Source organism: Pyrus communis, chromosome 2 (genome assembly GCF_041283825.1).
Source record: "Pyrus communis isolate YQ-2024b chromosome 2, ASM4128382v1, whole genome shotgun sequence".
Classification (NCBI taxonomy): Eukaryota; Viridiplantae; Streptophyta; class Magnoliopsida; order Rosales; family Rosaceae; genus Pyrus; species Pyrus communis.
This window is the reverse complement of record NC_142566.1, coordinates 22,407,454-22,424,698: the sequence shown is the minus strand read 5'-3', so window position 1 is coordinate 22,424,698 and position 17,245 is coordinate 22,407,454. Positions and strand designations below refer to the sequence as shown.

At 36.0% G+C, this 17,245-nt stretch overlaps 2 protein-coding genes and 1 pseudogene across 5 annotated transcripts; 2 read left to right on the top strand and 1 right to left on the bottom strand.

Annotated features, from left to right (window-relative positions):
- Positions 1-165: 165 nt before the first annotated feature.
- Positions 166-3,858, bottom strand: LOC137747124 (putative protein phosphatase 2C 46). 3 transcript variants are annotated; one of them, XM_068487139.2, is made up of 5 exons: positions 3,467-3,858; positions 2,591-3,004; positions 1,985-2,352; positions 1,130-1,366; positions 166-873 (listed from the first exon to the last, which is right to left on the bottom strand). In XM_068487139.2, the coding sequence occupies exons 2-5, from the start codon at positions 2,907-2,909 to the stop codon at positions 613-615; spliced, it is 1,185 nt and encodes a 394-aa protein (XP_068343240.2). In that variant the 5' UTR covers positions 2,910-3,004; positions 3,467-3,858; the 3' UTR covers positions 166-612. The 3 variants fall into 3 exon arrangements, with proteins under 3 accessions (XP_068343240.2, XP_068343239.2, XP_088543355.1); XM_068487138.2 differs by lacking the exon at positions 3,467-3,858 and adding an exon at positions 3,117-3,332; XM_088687229.1 differs by lacking the exon at positions 3,467-3,858 and having other exon boundaries at positions 2,591-3,459.
- Positions 3,859-10,770: 6,912 nt separating this feature from the next.
- Positions 10,771-13,519, top strand: LOC137747678 (hyperosmolality-gated Ca2+ permeable channel 4.1 pseudogene; annotated as a pseudogene). Its single transcript, XR_015957486.1, has one exon. The product of XR_015957486.1 is annotated as a hyperosmolality-gated Ca2+ permeable channel 4.1 pseudogene (transcript).
- Positions 13,520-13,590: 71 nt separating this feature from the next.
- LOC148698742 (uncharacterized) lies at positions 13,591-15,799 on the top strand. The gene is made up of 4 exons (XM_088678905.1): positions 13,591-13,600; positions 14,052-14,181; positions 14,426-14,481; positions 15,370-15,799. Exons 1-4 carry the CDS (start codon positions 13,591-13,593, stop codon positions 15,564-15,566), a joined length of 393 nt encoding a protein of 130 aa, XP_088535031.1. The 3' UTR covers positions 15,567-15,799.
- The last annotated feature ends 1,446 nt before the right edge of the window (positions 15,800-17,245 follow it).

Genomic DNA, 17,245 nt, shown 5'->3' with positions numbered 1-17,245 from the left:
ACATCACTAATACATGGCCTTATGATAATAGACTGGGGTGCCACATGACGGTAAACTAGGTTCTAGTTGTAAGATAAAGTATATGCGGACGTCACCCCAACAAACCCCTCGTTCAGGATTCAAGAAGCTCTACGTTGCACTCAGGCCATCCTGACAATTTCAGAATTCAAAGAAAACGTACAAGCAATCAGCATGTAGAGATTTTCCATTTCCAAGGTGTCCTTCCACGCATGATTTACATGTCCCAAAAACTCTACAACGAAGTTGAAGAAAACCGAAAAAATTCTACCATACACCAAACCATACTAGAAAATCCCGAAAGAGAAAAAAATCTTAAGAGAAGATTGTCCACAAGGAAGAATCTTTATGTGCCTGTCACCTTTGAAGCTCTACATTTTTTTTATTCTTTCTTTTATACCTCTGCTCAATATCTCATAAACTAAAAATAAATTACATGTTCAAGTTAATTGTTACATTGTACAGTGAAAAAAATTTGACTGCACCTTCCCTTGTCTCTTCGGATGTACAAGCTGACGGTTCACCAGCTGACGGTTCACTGGAGTTCTCAGAAGGACTCAACAACAGATACAATATTATATGACCTGGCTCCCATCAGCTATCCATGGGTGTGGAACATGGGGCAAGAGTTTTTGATGGTATATGAACACCCGCTCCTCTCACGGACAAAGTAGGACCTCTCGTTGAGCTGGCTTTGCTCACAAGGTTCGAGTCAAGGAATAGGACTATCACTGTTATGTCGTCGTGGAAATGCCGGCGGACACCACGCTCTATTTTCTTCAAGTCTGAGTATCTCATTTCTCTTTTCTTAGCTGCTTCCTGCAAGGCAGTTTTCACAAGCCTCCGAGCACTTCCCTGAAAAACGAGAAGCAAGTAAAATCATGTTCCTTCTCTTTTAAACCACTCGCAATATGGGGTTTGATATACAATTCGACACTATTCTTTGGTGCTCCTGTATTAGTAGTCATAAACTCGATCCTATGGATACGAGCATTTATATCCTCCTCAAAGGCCACTTGCCCATTTGGCACAGAGACCAAATATAGCCCACCATGTAACTAGCTATTCCAACATGTTAAACGAAATAGAACTGTAGAGATGAGTAAATTACGCTGTGTGGGTGATTTTGAACAATATCAACTGCCCCCTGGTTGGTGAGGTGCTCCCACAGCCCATCAGAGGCAAGTATGAGAAATTGATCGTGCGGTTGAAGTTCATGTACAGAGATCGATGGTTCAGAGCTTAAAATTGGCCTTTTAAAAGGTTCGCGCAAGCGAAACTTAGCATATAAAGGCTCTCTGTTAAATTCAGGCTTTTTAAGATATACATCGCCAATAGATCTAGAAACCTGCAGAAGAAAAATATATTTACCCTTAATATAAATAACAACCAAATATTCAATTAAGAACCATAAATTGTGATTCATTAAACGCCAAAAATTAAGTTGTATTTGAAAAGAAAATGCCACTTATGATTATAACCACGAAACTCAGTAACACCCAGCATGTGCTCCGTCGTTTCTACCATAGAAATAGGAAATTAGTAGCAGCTCTACTCCAACCCCAAAAAAGAACCAAAATTTATCACTGCTTGAAATTTGAATCACTCTCAGGCTAGGTATTATCCCGCCATGAATCATGTTGGATAATTACCAAACGACATCTTTATTCTTTAAATGAAAATAAACATTAGCCTACAAGCCTATGTAGTAGCTCAAAGGTCTAAGGACCCAACATAAAACCAACATCTTAGTCCCCTGGAACGGTGGATATTAACAGAGTTTTGTTCTATTCGAAACCACAGTTCTCTATCCAATAGTCCAAACTGCCTTAGTCATTCCAATGTTCTTCTTCAACAATTAAATGAGTCAATACTGAATTAGCTTAGGAAATAGGAAGAAAAGCACTTTACCAGGAATCATAGAATCTGTCATGAATAATTTGAGAAACTGACGCAATTGAGTTACCTGTATCAAGCCCTTCACGCGCCATACATTATGCTTTAAAACTACAATATGTGAGTCATCGGGGTGCAAAGAATGCATCTCCCGTCTGACAGATTCTATGGCCACATTGTGCTCTGATGACAACTGGATGGCACGAACCTCCCCAGTAGCCTTCATAACTCTCCCCAGAACAGCACGGGAATCGCCAACGTTGGCAATGTAAAGGGTGCCACCACAAATCACACCAGCAAGGCAACAAGATCCAACAGCTGCAATTTGAGGTTTCATAGGCCATTGTTTGGTAACAACAGAGAGGAACCCCTCTTCTGTGGCTTGATATGCTTTCCGTATCACGTCTACTGACATGGACTGTTGCTCTGAAGTGAACCCTGGATATAAAAAAGATTAACAGAATCATCAGCAATGATTTCATTTCAATCTTAAAAAATCATCAATGAGAAATAGATAATACATATCCCCTGAACTGTAGTAAGGAGCTTCATTTAATTCTGGGATAATGAATTCTATTCCTAACATGGACTGGTTTGAGCGAATCAAATTTATTTCCCCCCCCACAAACACTTCTACGCTAAAAAGTTCATTTGGGACTAGGATGATGTAGTTTACTTTTTAGATGCTGGAATAGGTGATCATTGATGTAACGTGAGGTCTCAGGACCGCCATGACCATCATATATTCCGAAAAAGGTGCCATACGGGCCATACTCGAGCGAGCTCAGGGGACCAGACTCAACCTGGCTTTGATCCTCAAGCAAATTATTGGCCTGCACAACAGCCATTGAAAATTCACCATTCATGTGCTGCCCAATGTCTTTGTACCAAAGTAGCCCGTCTTGTCTGCCAGCTGCATCTGAACCTGCGTGTCCATACTGGTCCAAGGAAGGCAGCCAACAGGCCCTCAGAAAGTTCATCAACCTTGATAACATCCCTCATTTCACCTGGGCCAGCCTCGAATGCTTCCACATCCAAAATGGATGCAATACCTTTCACAACCAAGACCCCACCACACCGGCTTCCTCTCCTGAAGACCAAAAAATCGACTATAAAACCCGAAACCAATCAATTAAAACAGGAATATAAAAACCCAGTTAATCAAAATTCATCACAAACTTAACCAAAGGATCAGACTTTACAAAGTAACTTTTAGTTAACAGGCTCATTCAATACATGATAAAACAAAATCAGGTCTGAAATATCAACCCCATCTGCATTTCTGCTATAAATACTAGCTTGAAAACAAAGATAGCAACACAACCAACACACAGTTTTGGGAAAATAGTGACAGTCACAGCTACTCTACCACTACTCTACACACCAAACTTCCACCACACAATTATCTCTGCACACGCAAAGCAACTTTACCATTACCCACTGACAAATTACCAAACTTTCTGATTACCCAACAACAAATTACTAAACTTTTTGATTACCCAATAGCAAAAATAACATATCAGAGAGTAAAAACCAAGAAAAATCAACTCACAGTGCAAAATTAGGCAGTTTTGATGTCAGCTACTGAACCTTGACTGGTGAAAACGACGGGGATCTAAAAGAAACAGAGCAATACATGTGGGTTTATACGCGTTAGATCTGCAGATCCATCAAACTTGAAAACTGTGGGCAAAAGGGTTTTTCTATAGGGGTCTTTTTTGTTGGTGTTTGAAGCAAATTTCTCAAGTCTTTTGGGGTTTTTCTGATTTGGGACTTCCTGTGGGTGACGCAAAAGGGTGTAGGAGGAGGAGGAAGATAGAGATTGATTTTACTTGACAGGGGAGGAGCTTTCAATCAGTGTGATTGAACGAACTGAAACACCTTTTTATTTCTTTTTCTTTTTTTCTCAGCACACAAAACCCCCACTGAAAGAAAAGCCACCAAAGCGATGGGAAAGCCAGCAATGCATACGGGCAGCAATGGGCTCCACATAGAACCAAAGAAAGAGAAAGTAGATAGAAAGAGGGACACTGATTTAATATTTTTAATTGAAAATTATGAAAATATAAAACAGAAAAGTTTTTATTTGCTTCGAAATCTTAATTGTCGAATAATTTAATTTAACGAAATTTATTGTTTAACAAAAAAAAAAAAATTGAATTATCAAATAATTTTAAATTTTGTCTGCCCAATTGAGATATAAAAAGTGAGTAACATTAGGAAGACTAATTATTTAGATCAAATTTTATAAATCATATAATGTGGTTGTTGATGATTGAATTATTACTTAATGTTTGATTAACGTGCTTATTTTCTATTCTTGACATATCATATGGTTTGAAAATTTGGTATAAAAAGTTGATCTACCAAACATTACTCTTAAAAATTTAGCAATTGATCGAACTCATAATAGAGTGCATAGGCATAATTAATTTCCACCACTGCGATAAATCTCTTCTGCCCAATTTACACCCTTGACCATTAACTTTGTCAATTATTTCATCAAATTGAGAGTTTCATTCGTACTTTTAGCACAATACAAGCCTCTGAATTTACTTTAGGTGTGTAAGTTTCAATTCCACTTAAAATTTAAACATAACTCAATTCTCAAAATTCCAAGTACTTTTTAACTTACCAAATCAAAAGTTTAGATAACAAGAAGATCCAAAATTCAGAAGTAAAAAATTTTCCCTTTCATCTATATATTCAAATAAAATATCAAAAATTTTACTTTTCAATGAGTATTACATTTCAAAAAGTCCTTTCTCTTTCTATCCATTTAAAGTATGTCATTTTCTCTTTCAAAAGATCGCTTGTGTGGTATGGTTGACATGTTATTTCTTGTAGTAATATGTTATTTTTGCATGAAAATACTTAGAAAATAGCTAAAAGTATTATTTGATTGCTCAGTTTTAAAATTTAAATACATAGCAGTAGCACATACTTTACGAATCTCAGAAATACACTACTCAATCATCTTAAACATTACACAATATTCCAAAATATATATATGTGTGTGTGTGTGTGTGTGTGTTATTTGCAAACACATTGTTTGGAGACTCGTGGTGTTTATTATTCAACTTTGTTGCGTGTTTGTTTTGAGTATTATTTAAGGGCAACACCCTCCCAAATTCCCACCACAATTTTGATTCTTGAAGATGGTTTGTGTCTGTGACCTTGTGATTGTTTGCATACGTGTCCCTGCCTTAAGTGCCTGCAGGACATGTGTCCTCACACAATCACGAGAAAGTGGCAATCATTTTATGGAGTTTTAGAGAGTTGAACGTAAATAATATTATAAAAATAATAATATTAATGGAATCTGGATTTTATTAAATTTGTGCCCAATATTGAACAACATGTATACATTTAAAAACCCATTGTCGCAAGTTATGGCGCCAATTCCCGATCAAACAATTTTTATTTTTATGGTTTGTTTTATGAGAATTTTAACGAAACACTTCTAGTACTATTTATTTTTAACGAAACATCACATTTTTACGTTTTTTTTTACTATTCACTACATTTTTATTTATTATTTTTCATTAAAACTAAATTTTTTTTTGAATTTTTCGTTAGTTTTTCTTTGTTTTATTGATTTGTCTACCCTAAGATTCCAACCCTAGCATGGCAAACAACAAAGCTAGGTGTAATGGTATCAGCGGTGCTCCCGGTTTGCTTCGTTGTGGTGGCGGGGTTTGGTCAATATTCGGGGTGGTCATAATTGTGTTGCCATATAATGTTGGTGGTCGTTGTCTACTTGTTTGCTCGGGCCATCTTGTATTGTTAATAGGGCTTTTGTGCTCTTTACGCCATGTTGTAGTTTATTATATTTTGTATCTTTACCTCTTTAATTGGATATGTAGTGTTGTATGTTTCTTTCGCTAAAAAGTTAGAACGAGGATTCTCTTTGAAGATTATGGGATCCTCTAATTACATCTGTTCATCGTAAATCGTGCGGTTAGTTTTCGTCAGGTATTGTTTATATTTAATTTTAAATAAAAAAATTTACAATGATTTCTAGCCGTACGATATACGATGAACGGATGTAATTGAAGGATCCTTATTCGAAAAATTATATTTCAATTTCTGACCATGCCAATTTGTTGGGCTCTTAGGTTCTTATCTCTGTCATACTTTCTTCTATGAATGAAATTTTAGTTGAAAAAAAAAAAACCGACAAAGCTAGGTTGTCGTTTGAGCATATATGTTGATGAATATCCCAAGTAAACATTTTACAGGCAAAGATGCATTTTAAGTACAATTATTTGTGTTTTTATCCAAGTTTGGTGGTCTATATTTCATATATAAGAGTTGTTATAGTATATTCAAATGTCTCTAAACAACAACGTATTTGATACGTTGCAGACCGCATCATATGACTCTCCAATATAAGAAATCTCTGTCGAGCATCTCACATTTATCTGTATCGTCGGTCAAGTCTGTTTTGTCCACTTTCTCCATCCCCAAAAAGGAAAGCGAGCTTGCCCATGTTCGATCCCTTCTTTCCGGGTAGTTCCCAATGAGTACTTCAAGTGTTTTTCCAAGATTCACTTGTATTTTGGCTAAGAAATAGGTTCACTAAAAACGTTTTTAATTATTTTAAACACTTTCAAATGAATCCGAAAACTTTAAATTATGAATCAAGAAGTTCTTGGATTATTGAAATGGCATGATTATTATGTGTGTATAGAATGGTAATGTCAAGGCCACCGATGATTTGATGAATATCATTAAGTGTTATTTAGCAACCAAACCTAATGACTATAAAATTTCAACATTTCTTTTTTTACTTTAACATTGTATATGATATATCGCATGCCACCAGCATTGTATACTGCATGTGGCATTCGATGCTTATGCTTTTATTATATTCCGACCATTCTTTGTATGCAGCAACACAAATTTAAGAATACACTACAAGATAATTGGAAAGTTCGGTCATTCAGGAAAAAGAAAGTGACAATGCACAATTACATTAGAATTTTGATATTGCAATTGAAAAATCAACCTTGTGGTTTTATTTATGCCTGATAAAAGACCTGCAGATGTTCAATTAAAAAATACGATTATAAGACAAAGTGGCGAAAGAAATAGAGGAGAACCTAGGATGATTTGGAAGATTAAAAAAATAAATTAAAAAAAATAAAAAAAAATAAAAAAAAACATGGAGCACTCGAGACTGACGGAAAACTTAGCATAAAACCAAACGCTGTGATATTTTAAAATTTATTCAATCAACCCTGTTAGTGTAATAACGATTTGTTATTGTCTTCGACTCTGATGTAGTTTGGAGTTGGGTGATGATGTTGTTCTTTATAGTTTTTGCATGGCCAAATATTTAAACTCCACCGACAAAACGTCACAAAAGAGATAGGGAGATTACGCGTTGCTATGGTTGGGGAATTTAAAGGGTAAAAGACGTATTCCCATGGTTCACAGTCAAACACCAGAAAAGTCATATCACAAGCAAACGACCAAACCGACCAGTTGCCTCCTTTTTTATTAATTATTGTTTTTTTTATTTCTTTTTAAGCATTTAAATGGGAATAAAATTATTGAAAAATATGGTATATTCTTTAGGATCTCAACTATCCTAATCCAATCCACACAAATATGACAACACGATCGACTAATTTTTTAAAACGGTTAAAGTCGGAAATAGAGAATTCGAACTTAAAATATCTTTTAAACTTTGAGAAAGAAACGTAACAGTCATTTAATATTACAGTCTTCAGTTTGAATATCGCTCTACATACAACTTTATATATTTGTTACCCCGGTACGTAATTTAGAAGGTTTTTGTGCAGTTGTTGTAGAAGTAGGATTCTCTCCCCTCATATTCTCATCCCTTTCCCTCCCATCCTCTCACACATTATTTTTTGTCTTATTAGCTCTATAAAAAAATCAATATAAGATATTGACGTGACTTAATCGTAACAGTTCAAATAGGAAATGAAGAAAGGGAAGATAGATTAGGAGAGTAGAAGTTGTATAAGACAGTATCCATGTTTGGCAGAAGTCAATCTTTAGACGACCGAGAATGATTTGAAAACAAAAAAATTCGTTTGGTGGTAATTGGGAACCAACAATTGGGTCAATTTGGATTCTTCCAAATTGCAACACAGTTCATGGCTTTCAAGCTCAATAATAAGAACACGTTAATTTAGGTCATTAAATGGCTAGATAAACACGTATGTAGAGGTCAAATTAGAGAGGGAACAAAACAAATGCAACGCTTCAAAGTCCAAAAGACGAAAGGCTAAAACGCGTATTTGGTGAAAGTTCACTAGCAAGAATGATTGATGTATAACTCTCTAAATAAAAAAAGAGCTTTACATGAAACAAGTGAGGGTGACATCTTGATTTAAAATATAATAGACTGTTTAATTAAATGTTTTTGGAGATTAGTATAACTTTTCATTTTGGTTTATGAGATTTAAAATCGATTGAATTGGTCCTTGAGTTTATTCACTGTCAATCATTTTGATCATTCCGTGAAAAATCTTAGTTAAATAAGGAAAAATAACAAATTACCCCGAATTTTTGTCAATTATTTTGGCTTATTGTTTATTAAATTAAGAGTATTTTTGTCATTTTAATCTTTATTTAATAGAATATTTTTTTCACATAAATACCAAAATAATTGACGGTAGACAAACTTATGAACTATTTCTATCGATTACAAATTTCAAGGACTAAAGTGATAAATTATGTCAATCTCAGAGATCATTTTGTCTTTCTTTAAAAAAAAAAGACAGTATTTTATTAAAACGAGACATTATAATGATAGTAAACCTCTTCTGCATAAGTTGATTCCTCTAGATATACATTTACATTTTGGCCAGAGTTAAAATAATAAAAAGAAAAAGAAAATAAATAAGATGATGGACATATTGTTTTTGCTTCATCAAGCCCAAAGGCACGAGAGAAGAGTGGCCCTGCAGCTGGAGACCTCGATCAGCCAAGAAAGGCCCAAAATTTAGGCCCATCACCAGAAACAATATCATTAACGAACTTTAAAAAAGGTTTTTATTGCCACGACGTTTTATTGTTGTACAAATAAGTCCACTTACAATTGTAAAGTTTGTTACTCTTAACTAAGAGTTGTTATCCACGCTCCATAATAGTTATTATGCATTTCTTATTTATACAAACACAAGAAAATAACACATGCAAACATTACATCGATAATGTTTTTACAAAGCTAATAACAATTCTAAATTAACACTCTTGTTATCACATAGAGTTACACACATTTTCAATAACAATTCTCTGGATTGTTTTATGCTTACACAAAGAGAAGAAATAAAAGAAACTACATGAGAAAATATGTTGAAGGAGAGAGACGCACCTCATTAATATCGTTAATTGAATAAACGCAAAGACAAGTTTTTCAAATTATTATACCGTCACATGATACTACCAATATATTCATATTATAACATGTTACACTTTACTAATGATCATTTGATAATCATTCTGTTTTCAATTTTTGCTTTTTTGAAAACTAAAATCTTATTAGGTCTACTACTTTCATTTTTCAGTTTAAAAAAAAAAAAGTACTACAGTTTGGTGGTATTCCTCTTCACTTAGAAGTCAGAGATCTTAGGTTCGAATTTCGTGGATGGCGAATTCGATACCAAATTAGGCTGCTTATTGTGTGGTTTAGCCGAACTCCCCCTCCTCTAATGTAAAAATGTCGATGTACTAAAAAAAAAAAAAAAAGTTTTTAAATTTTGGCCCAAGTTTTAAATTTTAAATTTTTGGTGGTTTTCAGTTTTTTTTTTTATATAACTAAAAGTAGTTATAATTTTTTTTTTTAAGTTTTTAATTTTTAGAAATGTAAAAATTGAAAACAAAATGAATATCAAACAGTCACTAAACTTTTTTCATCTACTCATATTATAAAATTTTAACGCTGAGTGATATATAAGTGCTAACGCAAAATTTATTGTTCATAGCTAGTGGCACCCTAGAACAAATAGTTTTTCATGTCACAACACTTTTGGTTCTCATTCTATTTCCAACAATTTTGGTTTTTCCTCAAAACAAGTATCAGATTTGTGTGTTCCAAATTAAACTAGGTTTCCTTCAAGAACAAAAGAAAGCTAATTTCTTGTTGGTCAAGAAAGCTTAACCTAGTTTTTCTTTTTTGTTTTTTGGGTACATCAATATTTTACATTAAGGGGTGGGGAAGTTCGGCTTAGTCAGACAATGAGCAGCCTAATTTATATAACTAAAAGTAGTTATAATTTTTTTTTTTTTTTTAAGTTTTTAATTTTTAGAAATGTAAAAATTGAAAACAAAATGAATATCAAACAGTCACTAAACTTTTTTCATCTACTCATATTATAAAATTTTAACGCCGAGTGATATATAAATGCTAACGCAAAATTTATTGTTCATAGCTAGTGGCACCCTAGAACAAATAGTTTTTCATGTCACAACACTTTTGGTTCTCATTCTATTCCCAACAATTTTGGTTTTTCCTCAAAACAAGTATCAGATTTGTGTGTTCCAAATTAAACTAGGTTTCCTTCAAGAACAAAAGAAAGCTAATTTCTTGTTGGTCAAGAAAGCTTAACCTAGGTTTTTTTTTTTTTTTTTTTTTTTTTTTGGGTACATCAATATTTTACATTAAGGGGTGGGGAAGTTCGGCTTAGTCAGACAATGAGCAGCCTAATTTAGTATCGAATTTACTGTTCAAGAGATTCGAACGTAAGATCTCTCACTTCTAAATGGAGAGAAATACCACCAGACCATAACTATGCATTAAAACTAACTAATTGTTTTTATAATCCTATTCTATTTATGATTAAAAAAGAAAATCTCTAGCTTATAATTATTATTTTTTGGGCGATTATTCCTTGCCAGCATGGAACGCTCCACCCCAAAAAATCCCAGCACCTTCCTCTTTTTCCCCATAACCCCAAATCCCCGCAAAACCCCACCCAAACCCTAATCTCTGCCCCACATGAAGAAATTCCAATCCAATTCAATCCCAATTACCTCAAATCCCACCAGAAAAATCCTAATTTCCGGTTCTTCAATCATTAGATTTCCCATGCCTCCGATGGCCACGCCTTATCAATCTTCAGTCTTCTCCCCAATTCCCTCCATGAACGACACTCTCTCTCCTCCGCCGTCCCCCGGCGACGGCGCCGATACCTACGAGGCCTGGTACGGCAACATCCAGTACCTCCTCAACATCTCCGCCATCGGCTCCTTCTTCTGCGTCTTCTTCTTCATATTTGTCAAGCTTCGCAGCGACCACCGCCGCATGCCCGGCCCGTCTGCCCTCGTCACTAAGCTCCTCGCGGTGTGGCACGCCACGTGTCGTGAGATTGCGCGCCACTGTGGCGCTGACGCCGCCCAGTTTCTCTTGATCGAGGGCGGCAGCTGCGGGTTGCTGTTGTCCATGGCGGTTTTGGCTGTGCTTGTGATGCTTCCGCTGAATCTCTACGCTGGGAGTGCTGTGCTGGGGGATCAATTCTCGAAGACGACCATCAATCACATTGAGAAAGGTTCGGCTTTGCTTTGGGTGCATTTCGTTTTCGTGGTTGTTGTTGTTGTTCTTGTGCATTTTGGTATTTCTGCTATTGAAGGGAGATTGAGAATCACTAGGATTAGGGATGGGAATGGCAATTTGAGTGACCCGACTGTGAATTCCACGGCGATTTTTACTATAATGGTGCAGGGGATACCGAAAACCATAGGGAATGATGGGACTGTGCTGCATGAGTATTTTCAACATAGGTATCCTGGAAAGGTTTATAGGGTTATAATGCCGATGGATTTGTGTGCTTTGGATGAATTAGCCTCGGAATTAGTGAGGGTTAGGCATGAAATTTCTTGGTTGGTTGCACGAATTGACTCTCGGCTCTTGCCGTATGAAAGTGAAGAGAGTGGATACGTAAGGACTTCTTCACAGGGAGTATGGGGTTGTGCTTGTAATTTATGGCGAAAGGTGGAGGATTTCTGGTATCATACTATGGCTAGGTTGGGATACACTGATGAAAGGAAGTTAGGAGAGTTGCAGGGATGGAGAGCTGAATTGGAGACTGAACTGGCAGCTTACAAAGAAGGTCGTGCACTAGGTGCTGGAGTTGCGTTTGTGGTGTTTAAGGATGTGTACACTGCTAATAAAGCGGTTCAGGACTTTCGACATGAGAAGAAGAGGCGGATAGGGAAATTATTTTCTCTTGTGGAATCGCGTTTACAGAGAAACCAATGGAAAGTTGAGCAGGCACCCTTGGCCACAGATATTTATTGGAATCATTTGGGGTCGTCGAAGCTCTCACTGAAATTGCGAAGAGTGTTGGTGAACACTTGCTTGTTGTTGATTCTTCTGTTCTTTAGCTCTCCTCTGGCAATTATCAGTGCTCTAAAAAATGCCTGGCGGATTATAAATGCGGAAGCTATGGATAATGCCCAGTTGTGGTTTGCTTGGGTGCAGAGCTCAAGCTGGCTTGGGAGTCTTATCTTTCAGTTTCTACCCAATGTGTTTATTTTTGTCAGCATGTATATGGTTATTCCATCAGCACTTTCATATCTCTCCAAGTTCGAGCGACATCTTACAGTGTCGGGGGAGCAACGAGCTGCTCTTCTTAAGATGGTTTGTTTCTTCCTGGTGAATCTTATACTTCTTAAGGGACTGGTTGAATCATCTTTAGAGAGTGCCATCTTAAAAATGGGAAGGTGCTATATGGATGGAGAAGATTGCAAGAGAATTGAGCAGTACATGAGTGCCTCGTTTTTGTCAAGATCGTGTCTTTCTTCTCTTGCATTCTTGATAACAAGTACATTCCTGGGCATATCTTATGATCTATTGGCTCCAATCCCTTGGATAAAAAGGAAGATTCAGAAGTTTCGGAAGAATGACATGCTACAGCTTGTCCCGGAACAAAATGAAGAATACGCATTGGAAACTCAGGAAACAAATGGTCTAGAAAGGCCCTTGATTGTGGACAACACTTACGATTCTCCCAGAACTCTGCAGGGAAATGATCTCTCTGATTACCCAATCAACAGAACATCAACTGCCCCCAAACAGACATTTGATTTCGCCCAATATTATGCATTCAATCTGACGATATTTGCCCTGACCTTCATATATTCTTCCTTCTCCCCACTTGTGGTTCCCGTTGGTGCTATTTATTTTGGGTATAGGTACGTGGTCGACAAGTACAACTTCCTCTTTGTCTATAGGGTCCGGGGCTTTCCTGCTGGGAATGATGGGAAGTTGATGGATACAGTTCTGTGCATCATGCGTTTTTGCGTCGATTTATTCCTGTTGGCAATGCTGTTGTTCTTTTCGGTCCACGGAGACTCAACGAAGCTGCAAGCTATATTCACACTTGGGGTATTAGTAATGTATAAATTGTTGCCTTCCCAGAATGACAGTCTTCATCCAGCACTTTTGGAAGGCGTACAAACTGTAGACAGTGTTGTGGATGGACCTATAGATTATGAGGTGTTTTCACAGCCCAAGTTTGACTGGGATACATATTATTCATGATTCACCATCTGTTGACTTGTAACTTACACAGTAATACTTTTCTTAGATTGCCAGAATGAGGAGTGTGCCATTGCCCTTCTTTCAGTGAGGACTTACCTACACCCGTCGCGGATCAAAAATTGATAACGCAATGCTATGTGGGAAAGTTAAGACACATGAAGTTGCGTTATTAATTTGGGACATCCCTGATTAATTTTTTTCGTTTTCTCATTGTTTTGTGTGAAGTTTGGAAAAGGATTTTTTTGGTAAGATATCATTTTGTTGAGTGAATAAAGAGAAGTGTGGTGCCCTAGAGTCCCTGGATCTAACTCTGGACTTAGAGCCCTTAGATCTACAATACTCCAGCACCAGGAGCCTTTAAATCTTACTCTTGAATTGGATCCAATGATCTTAAGTGCCGTGTATTGTAGCCTTTTTGTAACCACCGTAACTTTTATACTGGTTACCATCACAACTCTTTTTCAACGAGGAAATAAGAACTACAAAACAAACTCGCGACGACAATCTAATTCCAGCCCGTCGAAGCTAAAAGTTGGGAAAAGGACCGTAGGGATAAGACGCCCTCCAAACAACATGGAATTTTGCAATATGGTCATAAAAATTGGATGAGAAAAAGAATGGTTCAATATTGGTTCTGCTGCCGAGGCAAACTCTGCAGGCAATGCCCAGCCTCTTTGCCCTAAGCCTCGAAGACCTCGCCCTGCTGTGCCTGAGTTCCTCAACCCTATAAGATGTAACAAGCACAGGTTTCATTAGCGTTTTCTTGTTTTTTGTCGGGTTGATTTCAAAGGAAAGTGATTTTCGCTCTCCGCTTTCTTCCCATGGAATCCTCTCTTTTTTTTAGTCTTTGGATTCAAAATATCGAAAGAGAATGAAGGACGGAAACAAGGGAGTTCAAAAGGAGAAAACGAAAGTGCGGAAATCACTGCCTACTTAAAATCATATGTTTGAAGATGTAACGGCTCCTTTGTGTTTATTTTTTGTGACCAGCCAAAAAAATTCCGACGAGAGAAGTGGGGTTCTGAATATGATCAGTGAAAAGGTTAGCATTCATGCTCCTTTATTGTTATTTTGCTTTTTCAACCATTGCCGTCTATCCTTTATGTCTAGTTGAGAATGCTTCTAAAATGGTTAAAAGTGTTTTTATCAATGTGGGATCAAAAAATTAAAAATACTCAAATTTTAATAAAAATTCCAACGCATTTTAATAAAAGTGTTTCTTAAAAAACGCTTATAAACAAAAGTACTTCTTACTTAAGTAATCCCAGACATGCCCGAAATTTGAACACCGTGATTTCATTCGTGACCAAAATGAGTAGTATCTTGTGTTTTTCGAATTCTAATCATGCATGAAATATATGATGGAAGGCTGAGGGGGCGCTGAAGGGGGGGGGGGGGAGGCGAAAGGTGTAGTCGCACAAGGCTCCGAATTTGAAGGGGCCCCCAAAATTTTTGTCATCTAACCTAATATTTATATGTAATAATGTTTTATATTTAAAAATTGATTTTGTTATGTAATAACGTTCTATATTTAAAAATTGTTTTTGTTAGCATTTTAAAATTTCATTGTGCACTCCTTGTAAACGTATTTTTTTCCCTTCTAACATCTTAAAAATGGTACTCTTTTTTCAATTTTATTATATAATAATGTTATATATTCAAGTGAAACTTTAAAGTTAGAAATTTTTAAGTTTTTTTTTTCCTTGTTTGATTGTTTAAGATTGAACTGCTTTTGATTATTTAGTGAACATTATATTTGTAGCTCTTTTTACTTATTATTAATGACATTTTTAAACTTGCAATCAATGAGTGCTAAACTTTGTTTTGATTTAGTGATTATTTTCTAGCACCAATACATTGTCCTACCTTTTTAAAAACTATCTTAAGGAGGGACCCTTTTATAAATTTCGTACAGGGCCTCCAAAATCTCAGAGACAACCCTGATAGAAGGGAGTATGTGTGCACGAAATGCTCACCGGCGTGCTACTCAGGCTCTCCACCAGGAAGAACACACAACCCTTTGGTTCATGATGTGCAGTTCCTTCATCAGATGGAGCTTCTCCCTCCACTTACAAGAACAAAGCTCTCAGATAAATTTGCTTTTAGTACAACCTCTGCCTCTCCAGTGTGACATATCCTCACAACAATTGTGTCCCCAATTTCTTGGAAGAAGAAGAATTGGAGGATTGGGTCCTGAATAATTTTCAGGTTCATTTTTTTTTTTGTAGTGTGTTAATTTTGTATAAGCTTGTAATTTTGTTGAGTTTAATTTTGTGAGTATCAAATTGTATATATTATGAGACTATTACACAAAATTTGTCTTTTATATATGATTTTGATAACAATAAAGGCCTCTACTTCCAATCTTTTGTTTGTGTGAGCATTTTTCTTATCATGGATTGAAATGTGAGTATGATCGTAAATGAATTTTTCTCTGATCATTTGGTGACTAATACGTGGACTTATCTTAATTTAATATTGAGGGTTAAGATTAAAACATCACAAATATTTATCTGCTTCTGACATCAAATCCAAATGTGAGTGATTGTAAATCTTTGATCAACATTTGACAAGAGAATGAGATTCTATGTAGAATGAGATTCTACATGTGAGCATAATCATTTTATGAATTTTGTCATTCTTCATCTTACAAAATGTTAGAAAATAAGTTCGAAAACGATAATTTAATTACCCAGAGAATGAGATTCTATACATGCGATGTAAAGACGCTACGTGCGATTGGGAAGGGGAGGAAGAGACCAGAGGGAGAATGACTAGGAAAGGGGTTGCCACTAGCGCTAAGCCGAAGGAAGAAGCCGATTGCCGAGAGGTATCAGATCTAGGGTTTTTCAGGCAAGAAGGGTTAGAAGGAGAGTAGGCTAAGAAGAGTTTTTTGTGTAGGTTGACTTGGCCACATGAAAACTTTATCTCTGAATAAAAATTGTTCGAGGGCACAAAATAGAAGAGTGATTGGTGGTGAAATTTTTTTTAGTCACAGGTCTCTTTAGTTTTTACTATGTATGTGAATCGTGAATCTCATGGGTAACTTTTGAACGAAAATTTTGATTTTAAGTGATTGAAAACGAGTTTCACCACATGAGTACGATTAAAGATTAGTAGGAGAGTGATTGGTGGTAAGGCATTTGAGTCATAGCTAGGTCTCTTTCTACAAGTATAACCAATAGCCAAAAGACAAGTCATAACTTTATATCTTTCAATCATGTTGCCTTTTGTGTATATTTCGATGGGTTTTGGTTGAGGTGTCAATTGGACAAAGATGAAACTGAATTTTCGTATTGAGGAGATGGTGAAAGGTCGGTCTAATACTATTTGCTAGGTCAAAAGTTTGCAATGCTTTACTTTTCCTACGTTCTCAAAATCTCCTCTTGGCTTTTTAGATAGATTGGTGTGAAATTGTTAACGTGGTCATTTGTTATTGGCTACTTGCATGCTAGAATTCTAAAGTAGAAAAATTCAAGCACTTAGGTTAACATAATGGATTATCCGTAATAATATTGTTTAAACTCTGCTATACATAATAATTGAACAAAAAAATTTCAACTTACAAATTGAGAGAAATATATCTAGACAATAGTACTAGATGACTCATACTGAACTAATCTAAATATACACAAATATTAAAGGTGAGTTTTCTTTTATTCGAGCGATATACTAAACTAATCTAAACTATAACTTTCAAAAGTGTTCTTCTTGAATTAGATGCTAAAGAACCAAGAGAATCGATCTTCATGTCAAAGGAAAGGAGAACGGGAAAAATGGGATCGTTGTGGAAGAGATACAGAATCTTTC

Bases quoted from the DNA above. Each gene is read 5' to 3' on its own strand.
- LOC137747124 (XM_068487139.2), bottom strand. From the start codon at position 2,909: ATGTTATCAAGGTTGATGAACTTTCTGAGGGCCTGTTGGCTGCCTTCC. The intron at 2,353-2,590 runs GTAAACTACATC...TTTTATATCCAG, and splicing joins CCTATTCCAGCATCTAAAAA to GGTTCACTTCAGAGCAACAG. The intron at 1,367-1,984 runs GTAACTCAATTG...TTTCTTCTGCAG, and splicing joins GCGTGAAGGGCTTGATACAG to GTTTCTAGATCTATTGGCGA.
- LOC148698742 (XM_088678905.1), top strand. The intron at 14,182-14,425 runs GTTTCATTAGCG...TTTTGTGACCAG, and splicing joins ATAAGATGTAACAAGCACAG to CCAAAAAAATTCCGACGAGA. The intron at 14,482-15,369 runs GCATTCATGCTC...AAAATCTCAGAG, and splicing joins TATGATCAGTGAAAAGGTTA to ACAACCCTGATAGAAGGGAG.